The sequence below is a fragment of the Bos grunniens genome, chromosome 14, assembly GCF_055505025.1.
Source record: "Bos grunniens cultivar Pamir isolate PY7600 chromosome 14, Bosgru_T2T1.0, whole genome shotgun sequence".
NCBI classification, from domain to species: Eukaryota; Metazoa; Chordata; class Mammalia; order Artiodactyla; family Bovidae; genus Bos; species Bos grunniens.
Window position 1 is genome coordinate 72832525 of NC_141178.1, and position 19462 is coordinate 72851986.

General features: G+C 36.7%; 1 protein-coding gene across 47 annotated transcripts in view; it reads right to left on the reverse strand.

The window, feature by feature from the left end:
• Positions 1–19462, reverse strand: part of CYRIB (CYFIP related Rac1 interactor B) — a 148486-nt gene that overhangs the window by 46201 nt on the left and 82823 nt on the right. For 20 of the 47 annotated variants that reach the window (XM_086335521.1, XM_086335537.1, XM_086335529.1 and 17 more), the window contains one exon: positions 5047–5086. The exons of 4 other annotated variants lie outside the window; for them this stretch is intronic. In XM_086335521.1, the coding sequence (XP_086191647.1) occupies positions 5047–5086 (40 nt within the window). Of the gene's footprint in view, positions 1–4816; positions 4836–5046; positions 5087–15491; positions 15747–17243; positions 17304–19462 lie in introns of those variants that run through there. 23 more of the 47 variants (XM_086335538.1, XM_086335533.1, XM_086335563.1 and 20 more) reach the window with 6 other exon arrangements.

The following is a 19462-nucleotide window of genomic DNA, read 5'->3' on the forward strand; positions in this document are numbered from 1 at the left end:
GGACAGTCTCATGGGATGGAGCCCTTAACCTGTGAGGTGTACACTCACTGCACACAGTTAATGTCAGAATCAAAAGGAAGTGCAGGACACCTAGATGGTGTCTGGAGAGTTGGGGAACTGGTGGGTGTGAGGGAGAAACTCCACACATCTGGTGTCAGAGGTGGTGTTGGAAAACAGTCCAGAATTGGTGACAGAAGTGTTGTACGTAAAAAACACAGACCCCAGCATCATTTTGCTTGGGCTTCCAAAACTTGTGTAAATACATCTACATATTAAATTTCCTGTTTTAAAATACTTAGCAAGGTTTCTGCCCTCCTGGTTGAAATCTGACTTATACAGAGGAGCCCCAAAGAATAATTAATTCTTAATTATTATTATTGCCAATACTGTCTAATCTAGCCTCACCAGGTAGTGTAGCTCCCAATAAGGTGACACTGATTCTCCTTACTCTGAAAAATACAAAGACTGAGAAGCAGGATCTTAGGTGTTTCTGGGTGCCCAGCTACAGTATCATTATAGTAGTACTAAAATCTCACAAGCACATGTCAAGATCAATATATTTTATTAGTCTAGCAATTACATGGAGTTAAGTTACTGGCCTTAAAGAAATGTGACATAAAGAATGGAATGAAAATTGGGGGATTTTGATTTCTAGTTCTGACTCTATCACAAAATATATGACTTTACATGAGTCAGTTTACTACTCAGACTGGACCTCTCACATTTCTTCTGGCTGTGATTCTACACATGGTACAATACACCTTTCCTAATGCTGACATCTAGTGGATACACTTAAATTTAGCATTTAAAAATGAATAGTCTTAGTTACGCTATTTTAAGTAAAAGACTTACTAGGATGCCTGGTTATGTGCAACAAGTACAATAAATTAGCAGACCAATATTGCTCCTTAACTGAAAGTGAACCATGATAAAATAATATTACATCAGATTGTCCTGGCATCTTTGAATTTGATTCAGAGATAATGGGTACTCTTCCATACACCCACCCATTAAAAATTAAACCACTATGAAAATTAGCTGCCTGAGTTACAAATTTAGAAGAAAGTAAAGAAATGCTTCCTGCTCAAGTGTCTGCATTCAGGGACAGACACAGGATATGCCAAGGGCTAGTACAAATTTCTAAGGTAAGTGACTTAGGAGTGTTTAAGATAGTGTATGACGGAAACATGGAAAAAAAAAATCCTGAAACTCAAAATTACCTGTTTTATAAGGATTTATTATGAAGGTTTCTCTTTCAAAACTATGACCACTGAACAAAAACAGTATTCCGAATTTACTTTCTTAAAACCTACCACTATTTTGAAATCATGAAAAAACTATATATATCAATACCTGTATGTGGTAAAAATAAATATATTAAAATGCAAGGGAATGATAAACACAATTAGGATACTGGTTATCTCTGGGAAGGCACAGGGCCATAGGATTGGGAAACTTCAAAGGTTTAGGAAATACTCTAGTCCCTCAATGGCTAGTAGAGTCATGGGATTCTTTTTAAGCTTTTAAATTCCTAAATAAACTCTAGCCTCTGGCAAACATTCTATTATATTATATAGTCACTACTCAATAAACAGTTGAATTAATGAATGAATTACAATTCAAGTGAAAACAGCTTGTTCATCAAAGAAGAGCATATCTAAACCAAGGGCATCCGTAAAAGGTGCAGCTTTAGGTCAAATGAAACAAACTGCAACTTTACAAAGTAGGAGGTAAGCTTATGGAATGTGCTACCTACAAAGGAATAATTCAACTATAAGTTGAATTAAATCCACAAAAGCTGAGAAACTCAATTAAGGGTAAGGCTAACAGGCAAAGGTTTATTGCTAGCACATTAAAGCTGGTCTAGACAGCAATGATATTTTCCCACAACACTTTATCACCACTGAACAAATATTCATTGGTATTTCTCATGTTCTTATGCATTACAGTGAGAGCCAAAATTCTTAAAATCTTAATCCTTAAACCTTATATTTATCCTCAGAAAAATCGCCTTTTAACATATCTTGGCAGGGAGGTTAAGGGCTACAGAGACGTTCTCGTCCACTACATATACACATTCTGCCTCATTCTCCAAGAATGAGAGCCCCTGATTTCTCTCCCAGCCACCAACCTACAGCAGAAAGGGCAAGGAACTCGGGCCTCACTCCCAGGTAAGAAGGTCTCAAGGTGGTGAAAAGGAGGAAATACGAACCCACCATCATTCTTTTCCCTCACAGATTTCAGAGCAGGAAGGTGAGGGGGAAAAAACAGGAGACTTCCAAGCTCAAAAAAATCTGCCAGTATTTGATATACACAAACAAGAATTTCTAATTATTACATTATGACTGTAATGGTTAAGAGGCTCTTAAAAACTGTCCTTCAGGAACTTCTCTGGTGGTCCAGTTGTTAAGACTCAATGCTGCCACTGCAGGGGGCACAGGTTCAATTTCTGGTTGGGGAACTAAGATCTTGAATGCCACAAAGCACAGCTAAAAAAAATGTTTTAATTAAAAAAAAATTTTGTCCACTTTCCCTCATAATTTGAATTAAAAAATAAAGTATTCTCTGAAGAAAGAATTCCATTTTCTTGGGGCGGGGGGGGACTGTGGTTTCTTCTGTTTTTTGGCTGCACCATGTAGCACATGGGATCTTAATTCCCCACCAGGGATCAAATTTTTGCCCCCTGCACTTGAAGCACTCTTCCTATCCACTGGACTGCCAGGGACGTCCCTGTGGTTTCTCCATAATGTTAACAGTCACCATGAGGAGTGAAAGATACCAGACAGAAAGGCTTAATATCCAATCATCAACGAATAAGAAAATCTTAGACCAGGAAGGGACCATCCACACTAGCCTTGGACTGATTTTAAGCTTCCAAAGAGAAATAAACTTCTGTTGTTTATGAACCTAGTTGGTGGTCCTTTGTTAAAGCAGCCCAAACTAAGACATGCACTAAAATGGAAGACTCAAGGTTGACCATCTAACCTTAGTAAGAATGTATTCTACAACATCTATTTATGCCAAGCTGTAATCGAGTCTCTGCTTAAATACTTTACTCTGCATGAGTAGTACATCCAAAGAGGAAGTCATTCTGTTTTCAAATGACACCTTTCTAGACTTGAGTCAATTTTTAAAAACTTTTTTAGAAACTTCAGCCAATAATCAAATGACACACAATCTGACATGAACCCCACTCTCAACCACCACACAAAACTTGCATGAAGCTGAATCATGTTAATTCCTCCTCCTTGGTCCCAGTTTTCACTGGCCTCCTAGAACCAAACTAACCAAACAATCCCTGTGCTGCTTGACAGTGCAGCTTTTAAGGACATCTTTACAATATGGTTTCACAGTCAGATTACAATGATAAATAGAATCAAAGGACCACAACCAAAAAAAAAAAAAAGCCCCACAAATGTTCTATTCAAAACAAGCAACTGGAAGACACTTGGTGACATTTTACAAGTCTTGACCTTTTTTTGTGCTTCCATAACACAAGCATCAGAGCACTTACTACTCGCATCCTCCTTATGACAATTATGACATTTCTTGTGCTAAACTTTAAGTATCTCAAACTGGTCCGTTATTTTTTACATGTTTATTTCATGTTCCTTGAACTAGAATATGTGTTCTTTGAAGGCAGGATCTCTCCAAGGTTTAACTCATCTTCTACTCCCTTTTCTATAGACTATGTTGCTATTTCTGTGATTACTGATTAGCAAATAGAAGTTTTTTCAAAGCTATTTCTGTTAGGATATTTCTTAAGGAATGGATGTGTAACTCTACTTCTTTAAGATTAGTTATACAGACACAAAAAACTACACTTACTCAAACATGATGGACAAAGAAAGGTCTAATGGATTTTTCAGTAATAGGAGTTCTTTATCTGAGGTTGAGAGAGAGAATTTGGTGATCTGTGAACCTGAATGGGAAACTTCTTACTAACCTTTATGTGAAATTTAGCAATTCCTTATAGGATTATAGGCAACAAGCCACAGTAGGATTAGAAATATCTACTGAATGTGTCATTGATAAAAATCACAGGTATTTTCATATTACAATTACTGCCAATTCATCATTATTTAAAATTACAGTACTTAATAGAATTGTCACTAAAGCTTATTCTCTAATGTGAGAAACATATATAATGATCAAAAATCTGTCTTTTTAATATTTGTTAACTGTATTTCAATAATAACTGTTTCTTTTTTAATTCTATGCATTTTACTTCATGAAATCATGGATCATTATTAGAATTCATGAAACAACAGCAAAATAAAAGGGAGGTAACCCCTGCCCTATAACAGAGAGTGTAGGTAAGGTGATTACAATTCCAAAGAATGACCATAACTGTCATAATCATATCCATTTTAAAAAAATGACAGGCAAGTTTTGAAATACAAATACCTGCTTACGATTAGAAAAAACACAGAAAGGGACTTTAAGCTGATCATTTTCACTTAGACAACACAAAGTATATCTATAGAAAAATTAACTTTCAAATACCTATTAACTTGTTATAATTAAAACAATCAAGGATTGTAAACGGTAAGGCACTGAGGACCCTTTAACAGTGACTATTTACTGCTGTTGTTGCATTCTTTACTTTTACAATTTTATAAAAGGACCAAAACCCATTATAGGTAGAATTCTTATTTAAGAAAATACGTAAGAATGTCTTTCCTTCTAGCTAGCTTCAAAATATACACATACATTTTATTTCTAACTACTAGAACTATGGCTTAGAGTTTTCCTACTCAACTATACTGGTGATAGCTTAAATGACTTAGAAAGGAATTCAAGGAAAAACACATACCTCTCCTATTGAAAGGAAGCTGTAAAAAAAAAGTTCCAATTAATCTACATTACTTTCCATTCTAAGCCAGAAACTACACAATACAGGGTATTTCCTACAGACATTTTTAGCAGTTCAATACTACGCACAGAACATTTTCCTTAAATTATGTTTAGCAGATACCATTTTTCATTTAAACCATAACTTTTCCCATGTATTTGAATAATCATTTCCCCCAAAGACATATTTACCTTCAGCCAGTGCTGGTGATTCTGTTCCTGTCCCTCTTATCTGTTTAAAGAAAGGAAAAAGGAAGACAGTCTAAAACATTATTATAACTTACAACACAGTTTAATTTTATTAAAACTAACTTTAACCACAAATTTCATCAATGTTATCATGTATCACATGCATAAGCCATGTCTTTCCCCTCTTGGGTGAACTCAACAACTACTTATAGAGGACTTACTAAAGCCTTATCTTAAGCCCTGAGAAACATCAGTAAGTGATATACCCTAGTTGTCACCATCAAGATATTCAAAGACAAACAGGTGTACCAAGTACTCAGTTCTCATCATAGCTCACTGAAGCAGGAGGTAACGAGAAAAAAAATAAATTCTTTATTCAGATGACAAGAGAAAAACTAGCAATTCCTCTTTATTGTAAAATTATCAAAAGAGGCATGTTTCTATATTCTTGTCACAGTTTAGGTTCAGTTTCAATGTATTAGAAAATCAGTTTTACTACAAGTACTAAGATCCTTATATTCCATGACAATAATGTCAGAAGCACATCTGGCAAAACTCACTCAACCACAAAGTCCTCTCGAGGACTGGTTTTACTATTTCAAAGCTTTATTAAATAATGTTAGGTGAAATAAAGTTTGCAGAATGAGTTTAATTTTGTAACTAAGAACAACTGTAGCCATATGACTAGCTGAATTCACATAGAATGAGGGGAAACATTTGACTAATGTAACTAGTAACTTTAATGAGAAATTTCTTTTCCTATTTATCTGGTATAACCCAAGAGTCTGAGATTAACAAATGAAACAAAACTTTCTATGTATAAAAGACCGGTAACACCTTGAGGGAGGAATCGTGCACAGTTTTCCAAGTGATATGTGATCGGACACACTCTTCCCAAGGTGGAAATGTGGAGCTTTCTCTGATAGAGTAAAAAAAAAAAAAAAAAAAGTATACATATATAGGAACCAAAAGATGAACAGTAGATTGGCAACCTTAGGGTCCACTGAATTAAAAGTTCTGATTCTAGGGGAGAAGGGAAGGCACATCTGTCAGGAGATGCAGGAAGAATTCTGAAGCAATAACCAACAGGAGAATAATGGGGCAGGGTCCTATAAACTGACTCCTAACCATGAGGAGTTATGGCAGCTTCTACACAAGAGGCAGCAGACAGAGAACCGTGGGATAGGACTGAGGTGGCCCCGCCCACTGACAACTGCAAATGGTCAGCTATAGCAACCACAGCCCAGAAAGGATAAAGTAACCATAGGCACTGATCCCTGGGGGAAGAAAGTCTGGGTCACTCCACCAGGAAAATGCCTCAGCCTGTTGAAGGGTGCTGGCTGAAGGTGAGGACAATCTAAAATTAGTAGCTGACTGAACTAATGAACATTATTCCACTAACCCTTCTGTCATAAGTCTAATGTAAAAACTGTGGTCAGCCACCATCTTGAAAGCTTTGTAATAGGTGGAACTAAATTGCAAGCACTTAATGGTGGGTTGTACAGGACACCCTCATGCCCTGCCTCTCCTCTTTACTCCAGCTGAGGCGCCTCCCCTTAGCTGCTTCCTGCACTGGTGGGGCTCACTTCCTGCTCAGAGGCTTTGCAATAAGAGACGCCTACAGGAACTCTTAGGCCATCCTGAGTCATAATGAACCTGGAAGTATGAAGGTGTTAATACCAAGAGCCTGGGCAACCACTGGCCATTGGGGAGATGAAGTCTGGTAGACAAACACCCTCTTCCTCCCACCAATAGGCGTACTCTTCATATCTTCTCAGGGGACTTCAAGATAAAGCCCAAATGCTCATAAAAGTGACCAGGTCAATAATACTCCCTTAGATTGACTTTCCTTTTCTGTTTCACTTGCCCCAGTTCTCAACTTCTGTTTCTTGTTAACACTTTTCCCAAGAAATCACCTGTCTGAAGAGGCCCTGTCTTGGGCTCTGCTTTAGGAGGTGGAAATAGGTCTAGACACTTGTCCTTCAGGACACCACACCTCCTTTCCTTTCTGTCCCACCTCACTGGATGCTCCCTTTTCATCTCCTGTGCTGAACTCCTCTGAAATCCCTGAACGCTGACATGTCCCAGGACCCAGATGCAAGTCCTCCGCTCTCCTTGTGACCTCATCCTATCTCATAACTTTCTGAATCTAAATTTAGCAAAATCTAAAACTTGCTCAAATTTATTTATCCAGTCCAGACACTTTTCTCCATCTCTGCACTTTCACAGCATTGCCTACTCAGTATCTCCACTAGGATGTTTTAACAGATAGCTCAAACTTAACATGTTCAAAACGGAACTCCTCCTCTCACTCCCCATGCCTGACCTACCTGTAGTCTCCCCCATCATTTGATGACACTTCTATCCTTACAGTTGCTCAGTTAAAAACCTTGGATTTCTCTGCAGTTATTCTTTCTCATATATCCCTTTTCAACTAAAACTCTCACTACCTAAAATCTTCATGCTTTCTCTTCTACCTCCTATTTACTCACTGTTGAAGGCTGAGCTGCATTAACAGTATTAGATCTACTATTACTTCTGTATTCAAGAGCCTCCAGAACAGGTGGTGCAAAGTGAGATGCTCAGATCATGTTGGAAGTGCTAGCTGGGGCTTCGTCTATAGAGTGCCACAGTTACTAACATGTCAGGCTAAAAATGCAAGTGATCCACTACTAGGTACTCATATAAAACCATTTTGAGATGTTATGAAGTAATTGAGTAAGTTTTGGAAACATTCAGTAGGCCAAAATAAAGAGTCTGAGGGCTGTATTTGGTTGATGAACCATCAGTTTGCAACTTCTGCTTCAGAACTTTGTATTGTTTCTAATTGCTGCTATACTACTAATCCTTAATCTGTTGTTATATTTTCCTCGATCAGATAGGAGATGAATGGGAGCTACTTATGTTCAAAGCCTAACCACTCTGGTTTTCCTCACAAGCTCCTTGTGGATCAATGCTACTACAAATGGAATGAATAAACACATTTTTGCTTTTCCTGCCAAAGGAAAACTCCTTCCCTAAGACCCACTGCAGCCACCCAGAAATAAAACAAGCGGCTTGGCTGGCCACGTGCATAAACCACAGAAGAAACACCAGTGCCACTTACGTAACACCATGGGGGAAAGCTCTATTGATTCTGTTTAATTCTTAATAAATCAAGAATTAATAAAACACCTGTAACTGTTTTCACCCTTTGAAAGCAAACGTCAAGTCATAAGTAGTGAATATTAGATAATATGTAAATTAGACAATCCAGCATCTTATATCTATAAACCTAGAGGTTCTTTAAGTAAGTGTTAAAATTTCTTTGCCTCCAACAAAACATAAAATAGAAGAGTTATGACTTCAGAGCATTGTCAGCCACATTTACAGCTTTGCAGTATTTCAAATGATGGTACATATATCTAACTGCATTAATAAATGGTGTTGAAATAATCCCATGGAAAAGTCCAACCTTTTCCACTTAGGTTGCAGTTCTCCTCCACTTGGGTATATGGTAAAACCTAACTGAATTCAATTTTTTTAAGTTCCCCTTAACATACACAGAGCAATTTAAAAAGCTCTCTTAGAAAAGAGCACTTGAAATAAAGGGCCTACTCATTATACTCACAGATCAGACAATATTACAAAAAAGTGCTGCTGCTGCTGCTGCTAAGTTGCTTCAGTCGTGTCCGACTCTGTGTGACCCCATAGACGGCAGCCCACTAGGCTCCTCTGTCCCTGGGATTCTCCAGGCAAGAATACTGGAGTGGGTTGCCATTTCCTTCTCCAATGCATGAAAGTGAAAAGTGAAAGTGAAGTCGCTCAGTTGGGACTCAGAGAGTACTGGAGTAGGGTGCCATTGCCTTCTCCGACAAAAAAGTGCATTATTACATAATTCCACCAAATATTTGGTAAGTTTTAAATCTGAGAACTGGACAAGGTATTCTGTGTCTATTTGAGAAAAAGGAAACATGCAAGTCTATAAAAATTTTTTGAGAGACAGAAGAACAGATGAGATGGATCCATCCTACTTATCAGAAATCAAAATGTTTTGGCCCTGAGATAGATATGCAGTGAGGAGAAGAGACCAGAAATTAGAATAGGTCCAACTGTATATACATGTTGAAAAAAGATAAAACCCAACACCAAATATTTATCACAAAGTCTGTTTATGTATATACCACTAAAAGAGATACCCTAGGAGATACTATGATGAAAAAGACTGTGCACTCTAAAAATGTCTAGTCTTAGCATAGCAATTAAAATATTTAAGGTGAAAACGAGTACCATGAGAAACAGCTGCACAGAGTGGTGCGGCAATCACGGAATTCCAGCTCGGAGTACAGCCTGGAAATCAGGTAGTAAGAAAGATTTTATGAAGCTATGGAGCTCTGGTAGCTGAAGCAGATTTTTGGAAAATGAATACAATCTGGACAAGAAGGAAAAGGTAGAAGGTACAAAGGGAACATTCCATGTGAGGAATGTATAATCATCACAGGGCAATGAAGAAAGAAAACTTTAATAAATCGTGATGAAGTAATTCCACACTAAACTAAGATACAACCTTCTCAGCCCACGTAGACTAGACAGAGAAGAGTTTAACCTCTTAAAGGACAAGGCACTGCTGCATACACTAGTGTGGCTGTGGAGCCTGAGCGCTGGCGTCCGACGTGCCACCAGTGCTGCCGTGCGTTCATACACCAGGCTGCCGCTGCTCCTCAGTGTGGCGAGAAGACCCTGATCCCTAAATCCACCCACAATCCAAGAGTGACGTTTCTGTGCTGTGCCTGACATACAGATGTGGCCCCTCTCTGCAGAGGACAATCTGAAGAATTATCCTGGCTATACCCAACACAAATCTTTGTTGATATAAGTTAAAATTTTTTATGATATGTAGAGGTCTTGATACCTAATGCCAAATTGTTTTCCAAAGACAGGTCTCAATCTATAATGCCATCAGAACCATGCATCCTGGACATGAACTTCATTGTTTAAAAAGTAGAAGGTGTGCACTGCGGTGTTTCTGCACATACACATACAACATGGTGCCTTCTTTCACAGTCTTTTTACTGACCCACTAAAGCATGTTGACTCTTTTTACTCTGTATTTGTAAAACTAGTCCTTTCTCATTTTTCTATCAAAGTCTTACTTAAGAGGATCACTGTCACTTTTGAACTCCTAGATCAGACACTGTATATAAATGCATATGATAAAGTTAGACACTATCTTCAAAATCGATCTACTAGGCTGCCATTTCATAAGCGCTTACTGTGTTTGAGACGTACTGTGCATGATTTATTTCACTGAAGACTAACAATCTAATCAGATTAAAATTATTAGCCTCTTTTCCTTGATGAGGCTTTAAAGGGTGAAGTAGCTTGCCCAGAGTCACATGAGAGGGAGAAGGGAAGGGAGGCAGGGAATGAGTGGGAAAATTATTTTTCAGGAAACTGTACAAGTAGTAACAGTTATAATATTCCTCTGTGTAACTGTGCCTTTCTGTAAAGTAAATATTGGGTTGGCCAAAAAGTTCATTCAAGTTTTCCTGTAACATCGTATGGAAAAACCTGAACAAACTTTCTGGGCAACCCAATGTTACTTTCCCATTAACATCCTCTGTAAAATTACAAAGATTCCTTAAAGAATAAACCACAGCAGCATAACTGGAAAGCCTGAGGCAGTAGCTTCATAAAGATGATCACTAGGCTTTGGGAATGTTGTCCAGAACCTTCTTACTGATCTCCTGGCTGCTGTCATCACCACGTCCTGATTACTGGACTTCCTACAATGGGATTTCTCTAAGACCTAAACTCAGGTATGTTTTGGAAAACACAGCAATAAACATACTGTAAGATGCATTTATGGACAACAGGTACTGTGATCATGCCAACCTAAAGATTCTACAGGCTTAAGTACGTTCTGTAAAACAAATACATAACCTATTTTGCAATTGCAAAAACTCAAATTCTTTAAAATAAATGTTTGTTTCAAAGAAAAGATATGAATTTTTAGTGTGGTTCATTTAATCTACTTCATATATCCAAAATCCATTATAAAATTTACACATATGATTAAATTTTAAAGGAATTATAAATAAGAGTGATAATACAGGCAAAATAAAAAATTACAATTCTATATATAAAGAAAATACCATTTTCCCAATGGCCAATTTTGGAAAAGATCAAATAAATATCTACTCATTTAACTACACATCCTCCTAAGACTATACAGGCTCCAAAATAATCAGTCATTGTGTTAGCACTGAAATGACCATCCCTTCCAGCTTCTTCCAGCTCCACCCCTCTCACTACCACCCCTCTTTCCACTCCTAGCCCTACTCTGAACTAAAAAGTTAAAAAAAAAAATTGGCTCATCTCAGAAAAGCAAAGTTGGGTCAGAAAACCTAGAACTGCTTTTCACCACATTAACAGATGTAAGCAAAAAGGACTGACGTATGATCAGGTCAAAGATGCAGAAAGAGCTTTTCATGAAGCAGTATTTGTGATTTAAGGGAAAAAAAAACCTTAGCAAAATAAGAACAGAAAGAATAAAAGATATCTACCCTTACCAAAGCCTATAATAAATAGTCCTTAATGAAGAACTGTTAAAACACTCCTTTTAGAATCAAAATGAGACAAACATGTCCACGATCTACTTCTACTCAACACTGTATGCCAACTTTATAAGTTAAGAGAAAGAGATTAAAAGTTAAAAAAATTTTAAGGAAAAAACAATCCATGAGTTTGGCAAGGTAACAATATTTTTATCAACATGAAAATCTCAACTGCATTTTTATTTTTCAGTAAAAAGAAAAAAAGAGAATTTTCCCCACAGACACAATTCACAATAGCAAAAAGCAATCAGTAACTAGGAATAAACCTAACAAAAGCTTTGTAATTTCTGCATGGAAAACAATCATAAAACTTTAAGAAAGCCATAAATATATGTAAAGATATCACGTTCATAAATAAGACAATACTGTAAGAAATGTCAATTCTCTCTAAAATCCACATTAATATTCAATGCATTTCCAACCCAAATCCCCAAAGTATTCTTTTATAAAACTTAATACGTTCATGCTGAACTTTACATAACAAAGCAAAAATCAAAAAAAAGTCAAAATGCTCAAGGACTCAAAACAAGACAACCTGCTCAGACATCAAGATATAAAGTGAAACAACAGTAATTAAGACAGAATGAAATTAAACAAAGACAAACTGGCAAATGAAAGTATAGTCAAAAAGCAGAATGCACAGTCCAGGAATACATACAGACCTTTATGAAGAGGAAGCAATCCTGAGGGACTGTACTGCAGATCACTGGGGAGAGACTGCTGCATAAATGGAGCTAGGGTAATTGATTGTTCATGAAGAAAGTAAAATCCCTATCCTATACCACACATAAATCAATTCTCATGGGATTAAAGACTTTAATTTGAAAGGCAAAAACTCAAACTTCAGAAGAAAACACAAAAGTGGTTCTTTATAATCCCAAGGTAGGGAAGGAGAGCTCAATTTAGATAAAATATTAAAAGTATTAACCACAAATGAAAAGACTGATAAATTTTATTATATTAGCATCAAAAATTTCTGCTTATTGACACTTTAAAAGAAATTGAATATACAAACCACTAAGCTACAGAAAGCTATTGATGACATATATAACAGAGAAAGGATCAGTATCTAACATGTAAAGAACTGCTAAACTCGTAAGAGCAAGACAAAGAAATCAATGAAACAACGGACCACAGTCATAAAGAGGCGTTTCAATAAAAAGAAATACAAAAGTTGAATCCTCAGTCTTGACATTTATAAGCTAAAACCACATAAAATACCATTTTACACCCATTTGATTAGTAAAAAGAGCTTTAACAAGTGTTGACAATAACAAGTGTTGACAAAAATGTTTATCAACAGGTACTCTCAGATACCCAGAATGTGGGATTCTCAATTGATAATCACTTTAGGTGATAATTAAGTGACTGTCAATTACTTTAAGAAACATTTGGCATTACCTTGTTAAAGTGAACAATCCTACTCTCAGGTATATACCTAAAGAAACTCTTGTATACCGATGCCAGGAGAAATGTACAAGCATGCTCAGAGAAGCACTATTTGTTTCAAAGGAAAAAAAATAACAAAACATTGGAAACAACCTACATGTTCAATGATAGGAAAATGAATATACTGTGGCTTTTTCACACAATGAAAATTTACAGAGCAGTACAAAAGAGCTACAGTTATCCAGAAGGACATGGATGAATTTCAGCAACGATGAACTCAACATGTCTTATAATGATTTTTACACAGCTCAAAAACGGCACAATTAAAATACATATTATTTAGAGATACCGACAATTGTGATTTTTTTTTAAGCTAGAAAAGTGATAAACACATAATTCAGGAAAAGTATTTTCCTTTAGGGGGCAGCAGGGAGACTGTACAGGGAAGGAACAAAGCTGCTTCCTCTATCTTAATCAGTGGTGACTTCATGAACTTTCACTTTATATATTAACAATTTATAACTTATTTATCTTTCACATATGAAGTGTTGAAGCACAACGTAAGATGGTTCAGGTAAAACGATGAATTCTTAATCTGCATGTCACGCTTACAGTGACAGGAAACAAGCATGTTTTCTCCTATCAGTGTTAAAACAACAAATCTACACGCAAAGCGCAAAGGTGAATGGTACAACTTACTACTCTTTCAGGAACCTGTTCCACTTTCAAAATAACATTAGTTTTTGAGATAAGTCTTGCCTCCTCCTAAGGTGTTTACAGTAAAAATCCCTCTTTTCTCCATCAAGAATAATCAGAATTAATCAGAATCAGAAGTTGTTAAATTCAGAAAAATTCTTCAGATAGATATAATATATGTGCACATTCATCAGCTAATCCTGTTATGAAGACCAAGACACGTTCTTTGAATACAGGTAATTTCTAGAGTACTGAACAAGATTTCCAGCATAGCCTACTGAGATTTTTCAAGCTCTCTGTGGTGAAGGACAGCTGTTTCATTTTTAAATTTTCCACCCATCATGGTTGAAAGGGAAAAAACCCAGAACACTAACATGCTAGAGTAAAAAAAAGAATACTAAAAAAAAGAAAAAATAATAAAGTTTTTAAAAGATTTACAAAATACAAATCCCAATTTTCTGCAGATTGGTAACAGTTTATGAACTAGTGTTGGTTTACAAAGTATAACATATAAAGCATGAACTTTGTAGCCAGACTGTCAGCCTTAGGTCCAGACAAGTTATCTCTCTCTGACTTTTGTTCATCTGTAGAGGGGATAACAAACAGTAATACCTACTTCAATGGGTTATTGTGAGGAGTAAATGAATATATGCTTAGCACTTAAAACAGTCCCTGACATACAAGTAACCTATAAGTAAGTGTAAGCTGATGCTGTTGCTGTTATTGTATAAACCATACCCACAAATACATGTTTTCTAAAACATCTGGTTCAAAATGTAACGAGAAATGAAGACAATGAAAACAGAACATTTTATACTTTTAGTTTCATAATTCTGTATCCATCTTTTACATCATTATTAGTGCCCGATCACAACACTTCTCTCACAGCCGATCAGTGGTTGGTCACTGTGAAGGTCTGCTATCCAGGTCACACACAGACTGCAAAGCAGAGCTGTGTTTCCTCCTTGTCTCCCAGGGACAAACCCATGTGACACTTTACAAACATGGACAGCCAAACAAGAGAACTTGCCAACAAAGATAAAATTACAGTAAAGTAACAGAAGTGATAATGTCGGAAGTCAAATTCTAATAGAACATAAATGGGGTTATAGAAAAAAATGGCTGACTGCAAGAATGCTGACACTTGTCGCCATTAAGGAGACTAAATATGTAGTCAGAGGAACTCTGTGGAGACAAACTTATCAACGAGAGTGAGGAAAGTGGTCATGAAGAAAAGGACGAAGATGTCCCACAGGAAGTGATGCCAGCAAAAAAATTCTCATTGAAAGAACTCACGGGTGTGGAAGCTGACCCAGACCTACAAGTATGACAATTTGGCCAAGGCATAAAAACAATACTCCATATTGTAAGCTATACCACAAGGGGGAGGGAAGGCATGTGATTTCACACTTTCAGTTACAGCAAATATTATAGATCTAACCCATGTAAAAACACATAAATATCAAAAGGGCTAACCTACATTAGCAAAAGAAAATGGTCTTTTGGAAGCAAAGAACACAACGTCCATCCACTCATGTCCCTTTCTACAACTGGCTGTTCACCGAGTACCTCTGAAAACCACACTTCACACTAACAGAATCAGAGACAAGTCCACCACTGGAAAATCCAAAGTCCCAAGGCTATGTCCACTTCTTAATTTTCTCTAGCCATTTTTCCTACTGCTGGAAATATACAACATAAGCAATGTTTAGAAGCAATATCCCCAAAGTGCCAAATATTGAGATAATGCTCTACAAACTTACGTACTTAGGTGCAGTGTGTTCTCAAACTTCTGGGTCTGAACTGCAATACCACAAATTTCAAAATACACTGAGTTATACTGAGTCAGCTATGCAATTTTTTTAAAAAAAGCTTTATTCCATACACTGCTGCTGCTGCTAAGTCGCTTCAGTTGTGTCCGACTCTGTGCGATCCCAGAGACAGCAGCCCACCAGGCTCCCCTGTCCCTGGGATTCTCCAGGCAAGAACACTGGAGTGGGTTGCCATTTCCTTCTCCATACACTAGAATGAAAGAAAAAAAAAAAAAAAAATCTATGTAAAATAAAACTAGGAACCACTAATAAAATCAAATGTACACAACTCACTCTTAAAATTGCTTAATCCTTATGTAACATTAAAAATTAAGTGAAGTAACTGGCAAATTCTGGCTGTTGTAAAAGGCAATTTGTGTTGCTTACAAACATAAGCCAGTGCGCTGCAGTGCCATTCAGTGTGGGCTGCCGCAGCACGCTGTGAACCAAGCCAGCACTAAAGACCTGATCACGCTAGGCCTGTGAGCTCCAGAGAGGTCTGTGCCTGAGATGTCACACCGTGCTCTCCTAATTCCAGAGAGCTCTATGACCAAAACAAACATTTAATCATCTTCCTGACAAAAATACAGATCCACATGTAAGGTAATTTGACAGAAAGAAAACCTCAGCTTTTAAACTTGATGCAAGAATCTTAAATCTCCGAAAGTTTCAATTTCTTCATCTATAGAAAGGACTATAGTATGTATTCATAAAATTGAGCGACCCAGAAATAAAGTTCGAGGGGCAACTTATTCCACCGTCTGGCTCTTTTCCCAGTGCTTAACCTGTCACGTTAGGCCAAGAGCACTCCCTCCGCAGAGATGCTGTCACTGCCGTTCTTGTAGTTTCCAAGGCCCAAAGAGTTTAAGCAGCACCAGAGGTTAGAGAGTTTCTGTTTGTCAGTTCAACACGTGTCCCCAGCCAGGCTTGAGATACAAAGAAATAAACCAATCTTTATCCCCAAAGAGGCTAATAACTTCCTGTGGAAATGATACTTGCATATGTAAAAAGTAACAAGTCCTAAACAATTCTGTCCATACTAGATCACTGTTACAGGTCACAATTATAATAGAAATTTAAGAGAAAATTCCACAATACTCGTTTTTCATGGGCCCCGTAACACATCATATCACTAGTCATAATGTCTGGCTCTTTTCCAGGACTGCAAGCCTGTTCACTGTTATTGCATCTCCTGCACTAAGTGTAATGCCTGACACTCTGTAGTCTCCAATGTGTATATGCTGGCTGAGTGAGTGTTTGAATTAAGCAAACATGATAAATGATTTAAGGGTACCAGAGTAAATGTGGCTTATTTAGAGTTATGGCCTCATAAGATGGGCAGTTCTGCCAAAAAGATTTCTTTAGAAAAATGAGAGATAAGGAGAGGTCATTTAAAAAAAAAAAAAAAAGGAATGGGCTAACCAGTAACATTTAGAAAAATGTGTTATTTCCTCTATTTAAATTAATAAAGAAGACTTTAAATAAAATACTCTCAAGTGGGCACCATGGTTTTATAGATAATGGTTCTTCCAAGCTACCAAAATAATTCAATTGCAGCAAGCAAATAACCACTGAGAAGATATACTGTATACCTGATACGTAATATCACTTCACAACTAACTGTTTAAGCAATCATCAAACGGTACATTTTTTCAAAATCATTTAAAAATGCTTTGTCACACAATCTTCTTTAAAAAATAATGCTAACCTGTTTAGTAACGGCAATTTGACAAAGACTAGAAAAGGACTTCCAACACCAGATGTCACCTGCAAGGCAGAGTATAAAATACTGAGTAATGTAAGACCTGTCCTCAAGAAGCTCAGTCTGAGAAGACAGGTAAATAAATTACGACCATACAGTGCAGTCAAGCACAATGCTAGAGTTCTGTGGATAAAATACTGTAGGAAAACACATGAAGAAGTAATTGAATTATGCCTAGAGGACAGTGTTAGAGAAAGCTAGAAAAGTGATGACCTCTGATTTTGCCTTTTATGTTTAAAAACACCACCACCACTAACTTCCAAAGATATTTTTTAGATAGTTTAAATTAAGTAAAACATTTTTACAGCATTTCTTTGAGCATACCCATTAACCTAGAAAAGGAGAATATTCTTTCCTCCTAAAAGAGTCATTTTTTTAAAATTTATTTATTTAATTGGAGACTAATTACTTTACAATATTGTAGTGGTTTTCGCCATACATCAGCATGAATCCACCATGGGTGTACATGTGTCCCCCATCCTGAACCCCCCCCTCCCACCTCCCTCCCCATCCAATCCCTCAGGGTCATCCCAGTGCACCAGCCCTGAGCACCCTGTCTCATGCATCGAACCTGGACTGGCGATCTATTTCACATATGATAATATACATGTTTCAATGCTATTCTCTCAAATCATCCCACCCTCGCCTTCTCCCACAGAGTCCAAAAGACTGTTCTATACATCTGTGTCTAAAAGAGGCATTTTAACTGCTATCCACCTGATTCCTAACAAGGGACAAAGAAAAGATTAATGCAAAAGTCCTTAAGAAAAACCTTTGTTAAACTGAGACTGAGGCAACATCAAGAATCCCACAGAACAACAGATAAGATTTTTCAGTCACACTAAATAACAAAAACTACGCCAATTTTTTTCAACAATTATTATCCCATTTGCTATGCATGTTTAAACTTTGTCTTTTATTTCCACTTATTGGAGAGTTCAGTTAATTTCAGATATTGACTATTCAAGTCTGAACTTACAACCAGGGGGAAACATATCAAAAAAGGACACATACCTTTTATTGTAATTATTTCACAATATATGGAAATCAAATCATTGTGGCGTATGCTTTAAACTTACACAGTGATATATGATAATTATTCCTCAATAAAACTGGAATAAACAAAGAATAAGGGGAAAAAAATGTACTATTCTAAAAATTAGTCTTTAATGACCAAAGTGTGTGTGTTAAAGCTTTACGTTTAAAACACTGTCCAAACATGCTACACATCCTAAGATAAAATTGATTTTTTTCTGTGTCTATCGTCTCTCTAAAAAAAAACAAAAAACCTTACATATCTTAACAGCTTTTCTCTTAGGAATGAAAGTAGCCATATGTTATCTAATGGATGTAACAGATACAAAACATCAATACACACAAATACAAAAGCATCACATCATGCAGTTTAATTTCTCAAAACAGCTGGTAATTCCTTAATGGAATTTTGTTTTTCCTAACTTCAAGAGGCTTTGCAGAGATATATAAGTGGAAAATAATCAATATTTCCACATTTTGGCATACACAGTATATTACCTCGTGTTGCCTATTATGCAGTAAAGAGGAATTGTCATAGCCTGAAATTACTGTCAACATATACACATACCATTTTGTGGTACATGCTCACAGCAGTGTATCTGAGTGTTGTTCTCAACCATTAGTATAAACACAAGGAGACAAATCAATAAAATAAATCTTCTCCAACCTATGCAGAGAAATAAAAAGCTAGTACTGTGTTATATATTTTCTAGACTTAAACCACTTAGTTTAAATGATTTAACAGGTTAATATCCACAAACCAAGTGAATGTATCATTGCAACACAATAATTAATTGCCATAATTAATACTTTCATATCATCAGTAATTTTTACGTACGTATTTTAGACTGAAAAAACAAACAGAAAAAGCTGGTAGGCACCACTTCAAATGAGGGATCAAACTCAGTTATCATCAAGAAACGTGACAATCATTGTATACCTTCTGATGTGATACATGGGGACATCCTCAATACTACCCTCTGTAAAATACTTGTCAAATATGGCTGAACCTCAATCTATCTATAAGAAGACATAAAACAGAAAAATCCAAATTACAGAACAACTTCTAAGACCACCTGCCTGGGTGGGAAGGAGCAGGTGCGTGCTGCCCAGCTACCCAGTCATGTCCG